The 13249-nt window shown below is 37.6% G+C and overlaps 1 protein-coding gene across 1 annotated transcript in view; it reads left to right on the forward strand.

The window, feature by feature from the left end:
- Nucleotides 1-6084: 6084 nt before the first annotated feature.
- The window catches only part of F5 (coagulation factor V), a 34447-nt gene continuing 27282 nt past the window's right edge, over nucleotides 6085-13249 (forward strand). The window contains exons 1-4 of the mRNA XM_083854292.1: nucleotides 6085-6459; nucleotides 9594-9685; nucleotides 10675-10797; nucleotides 11866-12078. Of these exons, the coding sequence (XP_083710418.1) occupies nucleotides 6299-6459; nucleotides 9594-9685; nucleotides 10675-10797; nucleotides 11866-12078 (589 nt within the window). The 5' untranslated portion in view covers nucleotides 6085-6298. The remainder of the gene's footprint in view (nucleotides 6460-9593; nucleotides 9686-10674; nucleotides 10798-11865; nucleotides 12079-13249) is intronic.

Below are 13249 nucleotides of genomic sequence, written 5' to 3' on the forward strand. Positions count from 1 at the left end.
TAATCGCATGGTTTCCTCCTTGGGATGAACATACATGGAGTTGTTTGTGGGTTCAGATGTTGCAGAGGCATCCAGGCTTTAGCAGCCACTTCCTGCCCTGTAAAATGTAAGGTTTTTATTAATGAAAATTGGAGGAAAGGACCATCATGTCTCTGTATATATATTTATGCATATATTTATAGTCATTAGATTACTTAAACTGGCTTTCAGGAAAGCACTTTTGTCTCCCAAACATCCATCTTGCATTTTGCAAGGTAATCAGAAGCTGGGTGTCTGCAATGGACTGAATTGCAGTCCATTGGGTAGGAAGATTGGTCCCAGTCTTGGCACAGCTGATGCCTGTTTTGGCTGTCCTATGTACCATGCTCTTACTTACATGGGAACACATAATCAGGTTCTGTATTCTATGCTAAAATTGACTTTTCACTTCCTCTTTTTTGGACAGAATCTTAAGCAATTGCTATGTAAGTGAAGAGTAATGCTGGCTGAAACCTGTTAAAAATTTAACCACACCCATTGAGTCATGCCCATAGGAATTTGCCTATGAGACTAATCTCAAAGATGTTTTGGACTTTCTGGTAACAAAGGAAGCAGCTGTCCTCCACCCAATAAATAGGGGGGCTTGGAGTGGGGCAAAGAGGGAATTTGACTTAAAATAACCAGTAGTGATGTATATTTTTTTCCTTTGATGCATCAGAATCTTTTGAAACATCCTTCTCCCTAAAAGGTATCTGTTCTCTGCCTTTAAGAAGGTGAATTAATTTCATAAATCTCCAGTAAGTTAAGTTATGAAATACCACATTCTTCTTTGTCAGGCTTTTGATGAAAGCAAGTGGCATGATTTCTTTTTTTAACGTATAAACCAAAAAAGGCCTTTTTCTCTGACCCTAACGAAAAAGGAAAAGACACAGCAGAACTGAAGAGAACTTGCCAATGGCTTCCATCATCACCATGATATTAAATGCCTTATGGCATTTTAGCCCTGCACTATCTGGTGTCACAAAAGCCAATCTTTGGTGACCTAAGACGTAAGCTTGGCTGCTTATCAAAGTGGCTGTGCCTGCAAGCAAATTTGACCTGGGTGCACTTGCAGCAGTTGTACTGGACCTTAATCCTCCTCTTCCTTTGGAATTAATGTTTAAAATGCCTGATAGAACCAAAGATTGCTGCTGTAGGAACTATTATAAACATGCAAACATAGTAGCTTCAGTTAGAGCTTCTGTCAAATCCTACATGGTTGTCAATTACCTGAATTTTGTGTCAGTATCAGAAGAGCTGCTGAGAAGTTCTGCTCTGCTCACTTTCCTGCTACACACCTTACAGTTCTTGCGGCTCCTTGCTTGCTTTTTGTTTCTTGATCTTGGACTTTGGGTACATTCTTGTTTACAGGTGCTGCATGCAGTGAAGGTGTGGGTAAAATTTTGATTCTACTGAATCTAGAGATTATGCACAGTGAATGAGTTATGAGCAAAGGGAATAACCTCACAGAGATGTAAAATAATGACCATCACAGCCTATTGTCAAACTTCAGATATCTAGTCTTCAACTTACATGAAATGTAAAAATAGTATCATAATGGTAAAAAATTGAAAATACAAAAATATACTTGCTTCCAATAAATAATAAATGTGGAAGATAAAAATCAAAGAAGTAACTGTGGGAAGTGCAGTTCTGTATTTTTTTCTGTATTTAGTATTTTAAAAGTCTAATCAAAGCCTAAGCTACAAGTAATGCAGCATGGAAATAGTGTTACACAAACAGGGCAATTTCAACTTTGTCCTTTCGTGGCAGCATTTTTAGGTGTGGGAGAGCAGTTTGTTTAACCAGCTTGCTAACAAACAGCCTGAGCCATTGCTAGAGAACTGGAATGCTTTGAATTTGTCTGTTGTGAAGTCTGTAGGGACAGTTATAATTAGGGTCTTATGCTAAAAGCTTACTGGTTTCATGTTTCTTTCTGAAACATGCCTATCTGCTTCTCTAGTGGAAAATAGCATTTTATGCCAGTAACTTGCATGATCTGTTTTAAGTCTATTATTTGGGGGAAAAGAAATCTGGATGTAGAAAATTCAACTTTTTAAAGAATGTAAAATTTATTTCATTCCGAATATCATCCTTATTGCTGGAAGTAGGTGTGTACCACTTGATAAGAGCCTCTCTCATCTTTGATAGTCCAGGTTCAGTTGCAACAAGGATTTATGATGAAAAAAATATGAATCTTCCTTGCTCCAAACTTTTGCACTGGTATCTTTACTGTTGTTCTCTACAGAAAGAAATCCAAGATGAATATGCTGTTAGACTGACTTAGTATGCAGCCAGCTGCTCCCGTGGTGCCTATCAGTTGTAAGCTTGGGCAAATACAGAAATCTCTTAGTAAAGAAGACAAACTGGAACACAGAGAACACAAACAATGAATAGGAACAAAATTCTTTGTTGAGTCAAACTGGTATTTTTCTGGCAAAAATTAAACACACAGGAAGAAAAAAAATTTGGCTTCACTTGAGTCAGTCCAAAATTTTAAGTGAGATGTCATTAATGCAGTTTTTGAAGAGAGGAAGCTTGTATATCCTTGTTTGTTCCTTAGAATTATTTTCTTCAGACCACAAGCCAGTGGTTTTAGACAAATTCCCCAAATCACTGAAATTAGATTTTACAGCGTTTAGAAAATAAACATGTTTATTTTTTTTCCTGTAACTTTACTGAATTCAGCATCTCTGTACAAATAGTTTTGAGTCCTGCTAAATAATTGCTTTTGGCGAACATTGACTGGAGAAACACCCAATTCTAACAAGGGACATCTGCTTTTCTGCCAAGGAAAAATACAAGTTTAAAACGTGAATGTATTTAGGTTTAAATCAACACGGTTATTTTGTCTTCTGAAGCACTTCTGAAGTGCCAGAGAAAACTGAAATGCCCTTTTACATGCTTAGTGTCTTTTAGTTTGTTTATGACCACAGAAGTCACACAGCCTGCCTTCCCTTGACAGTGTACACAATGTGTTCTTGTGTGGGCTGTCATCAAAACACATACATCTTCTTTTGTGTAACTTGTTCTCTAAGAGAAAGCCTCAGTTTCTCTTGCCATCTTTTCTTTTTGCCTGTTCGTGTGGTTTTTTGGCATAGCACATCTACTTTCAGCTTCTAAACTGAGCTGTTTCACAGGTTAACCTTTCTTGGCTTTAGCACCCACTTGCAGACGTGAAGATATTCAGCTGTTGGCCTCTTCCCAGTTGTGCCTGGCAGATTTGGTAAGTGCCCCCCCTGTCTTTTTACCTGCTTCAGAAGCACGTATTCACTGCTGATTCAATAATTAACTCCTTGTTTGCCCATGAAGCCTCTTCACCCTGCACTAAATAAAGTACAATCGCTGGGCCGCTGAGCATGGATTTGTGTGTTTGAATGACCGAGAGATCTCTCTTAGCAACCAATTCCACAATTGTACAACTTTTTCTTCTCTATACTAGCTCCTTCTGTGCCACCAGTTGTGAAAGCTGATGGCAGGCATCAGGATATGACTGCCTGCTGGCACTTAGGGTATTTTATTTTTATTAAATAGAACCAAGTTTGTTGTGGATCCTAATTTGTTATTTGCAGCAAGTTGCATATCACCACTTTACATCTCTTTAAAGATCTGTTCTGGATGGCTCAGAATCAGGCTAGGCTGTTTCACCCAGCCTAGGTGGAAAACTGGCACTGCCAGTTAATTTTACAGATCAGCTATTAGAGCAGGACTGCAAATACACCCTTAAGTACATTTTCACATGTAGTATAACAAGAAATCAGGACCATAATTACTGCGTGTCAGAATAGACAGTGATCTTGCCCAGCTGGAAGATGCAGACCTGCTCTTAGTGCTAAAAGAGGAACTGCTTAGACTTCTCTTTCCATGCTTGGTTTTCATTTGGCATTTCAGTATCAGTATATCCCAAAGGTACATTTGTTTTGGGAATAGCCTTGTTCATTGTGCTGCAGAGGTTGTCTTGCCAGCCTGCACTGGACCCACATTCCTCCATGCATGGCTTTTGACCACATGGGTTTTTTTATGTTCTTGTTGACTTGTAATTTACACTTGGACATGTGGGTAAGTGGTGAGAATAAAATAAGTTTGCAGCATGTGCAGTGTTGTGAAGTAGAAAAAAAGATTAGAGCTAAATATATGACTAGCCAGTAAAGTTGCATTTTCTTGCAAAACCCCAGCCTGAAAGAATATATTCTGTAGTAAGTCACTTGTCAGGGACTAATAGTAATAGCTTGCAGGCAACCAATGTTAATTTAAAAAATTATTATATGTATGTAATAGACTTCCACAACAGCAGACAGGGTATAATTGCAGATATTAGAAATTAATGATCAGGTGGAAGGGAACAACATCTTTGGATTTTTAATAATGATTTTCAGAACACTGACACTTCATAGAGCCTGGAGGATACAGTGTGATGTAATAGCTTAAATAAAGGAATAAAAAAAACCTTAAGGCTGATGCAGATGATTTCAGGCAAGTCAATTTTACATTGAATCTTAAAATGTGAGGAGAAAATAAGCAAGCAGTCAGTATTGGATTTCTTGTTCTTAAAGGATTAAAGAAGGGTAACAAATGGTAATCAATGTGGCTTAATGGAAAGTATCTAGTGCAATTTGATACTGTTCTTTAAAACTATCAGTATGTTCAGCCACACTTATGAAAGAAATTCTTACCTTTAGAGTGATACTGCATAATTAGTTGACTAAGAAATTTTAAAAATAGAGCTCCCAAATTCCTCAAAATGGATAAAAGGGAAGTAACCAATTGATGTCAGCTTTGGTGATTCCCAGCTCACAGACACAAAGGGGTTGTTAATCCCATAATCTGGGTAGTAACTTTTAGCCTGCGATATTTTAGCTTTTTATTAAAAGGAAAAATTATTAGAAGCCTACTTATAATGGAAATTTCAAATGCAAACACTTAGTTCATTAAACTCAGGAAGATTTTAATCACAGGAATCACAAGAAGAGTTGTTTGAAGAAATATACCATGGTGTTGGTAGTCGTGTGCTAAGTGAGCACGATTATTTTCAGGTTTATGCACCAAATGATCCTGAAGTTTGGTAGTGAACATTTAGCTGTTGGTCTTCATCTTTTTTTTTTTCAGCCATCTTCCATGTTTCTTTTAAGTACCATATAGTTTGGATGGAATTAACTAAGTTAGACCATTCTGCTGTTAAAAATATATATCAAACCTAAAATTGATCAGGTTTTCTTTTGAAGTAATCCAAAATGAAATGCTGTCCTTATTGTTTAGTTCTGGAGTGGAGTTATTTTAATTGGGGGGGTTAGGTAATTTTTTCATTAAAATATTAGGAAAACATTATTGAAAATGTTTTGGTTTTCTGGCCACAAAAAAGGTAGGTAGGATTTTTTTTCTTTTTCTACTAATCGAGTATGTGGAAATATTATCAACAATTTACTTGTTGTTTTGACCAACTTCTTAGTACTGGGAAAAGCAAGGAAACATTTTTGGTAATACATTTGACATTGGTAATTACCTTATCAAAAGGTATTTTCCTTATCATTTCTTGTTAGATAACTGTCAACAGACCCTAGTCAAGACTAGATTAAAAGTCTCCAGTCTGACATGGTAGCTGCCACTGAGAAAACCGTTGGTTACCTATTCCCTGAGGTATTTGGGAGTGTAGTGGGAATCAAACTGAAGCTGGCAAGGTTTTGAAAGGCAGCTGCCTTACTGTTATGAACATGCAGTACACGGTGATCTAAACTAGATTTTAGCTCTGCACCCAATTCTACTCCTCATACCTAATCCTTCAGTATTTGGCTTTTAATCTGGGAATGATTTCTTAGGAGGTGCAGCATCTACCTGGGAAATTTCCATCTGTGCCAGCCATGTGCTGGGTTTCTGTTTTCTGGGAAGATAGAAAATATGCCCCCCTTCTTCCTAACCATGCAAGTCAAACATCCTGTAATTGAAGTAATCTAAATAATCTTCTGCCTCTGATATCCTGCTGCTTCAGTACACAATGACACAACCACCTAGTAGAGCTGAAGCTGCTTCTCCTTGGTGATTGTCTCTTGCTAGAGGTGGTGTGGAGGAAGGGAAGGAAGGTAGTTTAAACAGTTTTCTATCTCTATTGGATCCCTGTCAGTAAAGGGAGGCGGAGGTGAAGAGCAATGACCTGAGCACAGCAAATTTTGTTAGCCTGTTGCATCATAATTATTTCATTTCTGAGGGGAAGTTAGAAGCAGCAACAGCAATAAAAGCAGTGGTTTCTGCCTTGTCTTCCAGAGCAGCATCAGCAGGCATCTCTACCATGACACTGTACTGCTTGCAGATTTTCCTCTTGCTTCTTCTTGGTTCCTGGTGGCCAGACTCAGAGCAACATGTGGTGGGAGCAGTGAAGGTCAGGGAGCACTACATTGCTGCACAGATCACTAGCTGGACCTACAAACCAGAACCTGAGGAAAAGTCCAGGTAACAAAATACAGCACAAGAAGGATGAAATTAATCCTGCCTTGTGACTGAGAAGTGGTTTGTGTCTCTCATCTCTTGTGGAATTGCAGAGCCCCAGAGGACTTTGGAGCCCAGTCTGTTGTTTTCAGAGGAACTTGGTTGACCTTAAACAGAATGAGCTGAACTAGAGCCAGTGACATATTGAAAGCTCCTTTTTATTTGCTGCATTAGTGGATAGAATTATTTTTATGTTTTCAGAGCACTTCTGTTTAATAAGCTCCAGGACTTGCTTTTGTCATTTTTGCATAGCTAAATGTTGGTTGCTCGGGGTTTTTTAATGTATTTATTTTAGGTACATGGATGTTGAGCAATGTTAGGTTGTGCCATGGTTTGGTAAGATTTCAAAGACTTTAGAATTTGCTGAAGGAATAATTACATTCCAGTTTTGATGCTATCACTTTCACTTAAATTAGAGCCAGATGAACTTTGGAACTAGCTGTAGTTTCTGAGTTGTTCAGGTGTTTTGTGAAATGTACATTCCGAGTTCTGATGAGTAAAGGTGGTAAGATCAAGCATTACTCTGCTTCAGTAAGTGAAAAGAATGATTTTATTTTTTTCAGATAGCATTGCACAGTGGCCAGCCTACCTGCATCCACCAATCAAGAATATAAAATATGTTATTTTTATCACTACTACTGTCCTTAGGATTATAAACACTGCAGGTGCAATGCTACAGATTACAGAACTTGGATGTAATTCTGAGTTCTGTTTAAATTAGAGGGGAAAATTAATAAAAATTGAACATGAAATTTAATTTAAAATTACTTGTTCTCCTACGTTAAAAGTTTTTTCTTTGATACTCTTGCTTTTATATTTATATATATTAATATATAGGTGGATGGCTTGCTTTTTTTTGTCACTTTTTTTTTTTGTCACTTTTTTTCTAAACATGTATTGCATTTCAGGATAATATGGAAAAGTTCCAATTCAGATTATGACTTTCTAACTTTTTCTTTTCCAAGGTTTAATTATAACAAAGTTTCTATGATTTCTAAAACCCCCTTGAAAATTTAATAGAGTTGGTATAAACATAATGTCAAACCAGCAAGACAGAAGAAAATAGGATTTAAAGGTAGGAACATGAGGCCAGATGCCATTTAAGGATTGACCTGGACATATGAATTTACTAGTTAGAACTTCATTCTCTTCTGCACCAGAAGAGAATGCATTGGGCATGTCAATGTAAGCATCAACTGCTGTTTGGTTAAATTCACATTTTTGTTGGAGTGTTTTCATGCAGTGGAGACTCACAAGACTGTTGAAAACCTCAGCTGAAGTTCTCTGAGATAACCCAGCAGTATTTTATATGAAATATCTATTGAGTTACCTTGTATTTACAGCAAGTCATATCCCAGATGGATCTAATGAATTTTGTAGAGCTTATAGAAATGTAACTAAAACCCAAAACAAACAAACAAGCAAGCAAACAAAACCCAACAAAACTACGAACTTTAAAAAACTAAACAGAAAAACAAAAAACTTCACAACACAAATATACTCACTGAGGAAGAGTTAATGGCTTGGATCCATTGGTATTGGAGTATGTAACTTGTGCTGATTTCAGTAGAAGCTAAGTAGAATATCTGAAGGCAGTGTAAGAATTTGATACTTTGGTGCTTTTATTTCTAAATAACTGAAGAGAGGCTGAAAGGAAAATGGGTTCTTCCTGAGCTATTTCTTTAATTTTCCAATCATACAGGCTAGAAAAGGATACCTAACATCTCTTGAGTATTGGTCTTATCTTCACAGAGGTTTGTTACCATATACAAGTGCTATTTATTTATAAGGCACTTCAGCACAAAATGAAAATGTATTATCTGTGCATCTTGCAGTGTTGCTGCTGCAATTCCTAAAAGTTCTGTATCTAGACCTGCTTGTGTAGTGTGATATTTCTGAGGTGTTAGTGCACTAGGTATTTTATTCCTCCTCACTATACAACTGGCACTGATAAATTCCCTCTTCTACCCTACAGTCTTATGTGCGTATTCTCTTGAACATTGCCATGTTAGGGCAGCTCTTGTCAATGAAGGTTGTGGATCCCATCCTTCCCCTTAAAGGGTTAAACAGAATTTTAGCAATGACTTTAAGGAGAGGGGAATTAATTGAAACACCAATTGCTTCTACTTGACTCTGCTGTGGCAAGAGAGGATTGCAGAGGAATTTACAAGAGATCTCTTCCAAAAGAGATCTCCCCCTTACGGACTCTGGATGTCACTGAAGTAGGTTCTCTCTGTTCTCTCTGCTCAGTCTCCCCATGCTTGAGAGCCCATCAGCTCCTCACTGTCAAATGTGCCTGAAAGGGCATTACAAAGAAAGCAAGTGGAATTACTGTTGGATTCAGTCATCATATATACTGTAGTAAATCAGTCAGTAAATGTGAAGGGCTGTTATCCTTTCAGCCCTCTTCTCGTCATTATTTCCATTGCAGAAGTGTCCTGTGCTGGTTTCCTTCTGCTTGCCTAAATATTTTCTAAGAAAACATTGTGTGGTCTACTGGGTGCCAAATTGTTTACATAACAAGACTAAGGGCACTTGCAGTGTTTCTCATTTTCTAACTTGCTGTGAGATCTTTAGTTGTTGTCAGAGAACAGCTTTGTGCTTTCCTCCAGAGTCATTCCTGTGGCAGGAGCCTGCTGCTAATGCTGTTGTAGAACCCTTCTGGTGAGTCTTAAAGTTCAAACATAGGGCTGAATAAACAGAAATTCAGGTTTCTTTCACTGTGTCTTTCACACTGTCAGATGCTTTCTAGGTTAAGTATGGTTGGGGCATCTTCCTCTGTAGCTTGGACAAAACAAAGCATCTTTACCCCAGAGTCAAAAGGACCCATAAAAACCACCAGTAAAATCAGTGGTGAACTGTTCTAGGTATGCACATTGGATGCCCTATATGGAATTATCTGGCTCAGGAACATCACAGATTCAAAAAAGAGGGAGAAGACACTACAAAGAGTTGGACTGTGTGCTTTGCCTTCAGCAAAATGTGCAAGTGATTAAATGTATTTCCATGATTCATTTTTTGAGATATTCATTAAACAGCAGTGGTATCTCGGAGAATCTTTGAACTTTCAAAATTTTTTGTGACTCTTTTGGTTTCAGATTGGAGCATTCAGATCCTATATTTAAGAAAATTTCTTACAGAGAATATGAAGTGGATTTTAAAAAAGAAAAACCAGCAAATACATTTGCAGGTAAACAGGAATTAAATGTTCTGAGTATTTTCGTTTGTTGCTTGTTTTAAAGCCAGTGACAACCTAAGCAAGCTTGTATTTTTGTGTCCATTATTTGCACATGAACCAAATAGGCACAGGGGATGAGGTCTCTACAGTGCAGGAACGAGGCTTCCAAAGGCCATGGAGAGGTTTAGGCTTTCAGAGGATGTGGCTGTCTGCAAATCAGTTGCACCATACAAAGTTGTTTCCTATGTTTTCAGCATCTGATGAGATTTACCACAGGCATATATATTTGTATGGCACAGCTGCAGTGATAACACTGTGAATTCACGTGGAAGGAGCCTAAGGCCTGAAACTAAATATTTACAAAATAGTTTACAAGAAAAGAGACTAAGAAGCCAAAAGTTTCTTAGCAGCCTTTTCAATTGCTTATTTTTTGCAACGTGGGGAGTAGGGTACAAGCTCTTGAAATCTTTTGCAGGAAATAAAAATAAATTTGCAGTGTGGAACCGATTATTTATTTGGATAACATTTGGGGATTTAAAGATCTCTTTGTTCTGTGACTTCTGGCATTCAGAGCGCTACTTAAAGTAATGTGTTTGAATGTCTTTCTGTAAACTCTTAAACTCTAAAGTGTTTATCTTCTAAAACTATTTAATTAAATTGTATGTGAAAGATTCCTAGACATTTGCAATGAACCTCAAGATGAATCTTTTGATAAAGTTTCTGTATCTGTAAATAACTTTCCTCTCATAAATCTATGATTTTTAAGTGCTAGTTGCCAGATACATAATTTATAACATTTCTGAGTATGAACTACAGGCCTTAAGTACTGATATGCCTTTTTGTGGGTAAATCTTCATTGCAATGTTATTACATTCTCTGCATTAATTTTGGAACTTGTACTTTGAGAGGTAGTATTTTCTAATGGGGGAGAAAATTCTTTGTTTCACTTAACATACTGTTTTATTAATATTTTCTTCTTTCTTTATCTTGAATAACTACAGGACTTCTGGGACCAACCCTGCGTGCTGAAGTGGGAGATACTTTAGTAGTTCACCTTAAAAATATGGCTGACAAGCCAGTCAGTATTCATCCTCAGGGCCTCATTTACAGCAAAAATGAAGAAGGTAAATACTGTAAAAACTCCATTTTTTGTTCATTTACTTGTAGACTACTGCATGAAATGTTGAGAGGGATCCAGATCAATGTTTGAGGCTGTGTGTAACACAGATATCTTTTCATCCTGGATTTGCAACCTCACGTCCATTATTAGCTTCTTTCTTGTTCATCACTGTAACAGCAGGATTATGAGTGTCATGAGCACAGTTTCCTAACAGTGCTGATCATGCTGTTCTGATGCTCAGCATTTAGTGCTCAGCTTTGTGGTGCTTTGCTTCACACCCTCATGAGACAAGCAAAAAGAGATGATAAACCATGACCAAATGGACGGTAAAATGTCTTACCAACATGAGCTTGGTTGCTCATGCTTCTTGGATTGCCCTGTTCTGGGTGCTGAGCCAGAGCTCTGACCTTCAGTTTGCAAATTCATGAAAGGCTTTGTTTTTCATGTGGACCCAAAAGGAGTTCTGTGACTCCATCTCATGGAGTTGAATGGAACATCTCATTGGAAGTGACGGGCAGTTCAGTTTGACTGTCTTATTAATTAATGCACCTTTTGCATTTCGGATTTCGATTCTCTGTCTCCCTTTTGTCATATTGCAGATCTGTTGGATAAGGCAGGAACAGATATGAGCCATTACTGCTCAATATGTGGATGTGCAGTGTACAGAAGGCCTAAGGCAGCAAGGCAGTGCCAGCCCATGCAATGGCTTTATGAGAGACAGTTAGGTGACAGTGGGCAGCATTTCTCTGCAGAGCATGAGTGAGCAGAGGCCGAAGCTTCATCCCATCCTAACCCTAGTCAGACTGATGAACAGCCCAACCTTTTGGCAGTGATGATACTTCTAGGAAATCTTTAATAAGATTCCTCTAAGAAGCAGGATGGTGGCAGAATAGCTACTCTCCCCATGCTACTCTCAACAATGTGTTAGTGGAGTCATGAGTTATCTCTTTGAAGCTGAAATATCATATAAGCAAGATCAAACCAAGCTTTTGGAACTAATTGTAGGAAGATATTCCAGGCATTTTAATTGCTCTTTGTCTTCATGCCACCCTACTGACTCTTTTCTTGGCAGGCTCCCTATATGATGACAGAACATCACCTGCAGAAAAACGAGATGATGCTGTACTTCCAGGCCAGCTCTACACATATGTGTGGGATATATCAGAAGAAGTTGGTCCAAGAGAAGCTGACCTTCCTTGTCTTACTTATGCTTACTATTCTCATGAGAATATGGCAATGGATTTTAACTCTGGTCTGATTGGAGCATTGCTGATCTGTAAGAAAGGTAATGAAATGCTGTAAGACTAAGGTAATACATTTTCATTTCTTAACAAAGATGAGGATGCATGATAAGAGAAGATATATTATTTTCTTTTTCATATCTTTACTTGCAGTATAAAACAAGTTTTTTTAGCATCATTCTTTTAGATGTTAAAGTTTTTAAATGCCAGCTTTCATGCAGTTCTATCCTATAATTATAAGATGACAGAAAACATTAATAAATTTATATTGCATTAATTTATTTGCATTGTAAATAAATACATTTGCCTGTAATGGTTGCATTTTCAGTTGCTTAACTGCTAAATATATGACCTCAAATTTCTTGTCTTAGAATACATATTTTCTAAAACTTCATTCAAGATGGTTTGGCCATTTCAGAGAACAAGGCAGGAAATAATTGTTTTACCCATTGTCTTTTAGAGGCTGTCTGATCAAGAACTTGGAACACTCTCTCTTCTGTAACATGGGTTTAAAATTGCAGGGCGGTGTGTCTTTTGCTAGTCATTTGAAGATATGGCCAAATTTAAACACATTATAAATCTTAAAATTGTTTTTGCATGGGATCAGAGACTTTAGATTTTAGCAGTCTGAACCACTGAATTCCATCTCCACTAATAACTGGTGTCTTGTAGCACTTGTAAATAGCTGCTAGCTACATATCCTTGGCTTAAGGGATGACTGAAACAACATGCCACTGTGTGAAGTACTTAAACTACTTACTGGTCCCTTAAATCCAAGGTTTATCCAAATTATATATCCTTCCTGTGGTGAACGTGCTGTGAGTTATTTAGCTTGATTCAGTTTGAGTCCAAAATTTTGTGTAGACTGCTGGACTTGGACCTCAAAGCTTCCCTGAAAGTAAACAGAACACACTGGTTCAGTGTGGGTTGCACAAGGACACTCCTACCCTCAGATACCCTTTTTAATGCAGAACACACCTACTCTTATCACCTCAAAGGAGTGGCATTAGTATTAATTATGTTCATCTTGAATTTTTTTGATGATTGGTGCTTCTAGTATTATCTAGGACTTGTTATTTTCCTAATTTTCATGGGTTTTCTTTCTCTGGGTTTCTGTGCATATGCATGTTTTATGGCATACTGGTTGAGCTAATCTGGGCAAATGCTTTGAAACTACTTTCTTCTCAGGCTTCTCAAATTCATTCACTCTGGGCT

Source organism: Zosterops lateralis (genome assembly GCF_965231275.1).
Source record: "Zosterops lateralis genome assembly, chromosome: 2".
Taxonomy (NCBI): domain Eukaryota; kingdom Metazoa; phylum Chordata; class Aves; order Passeriformes; family Zosteropidae; genus Zosterops; species Zosterops lateralis.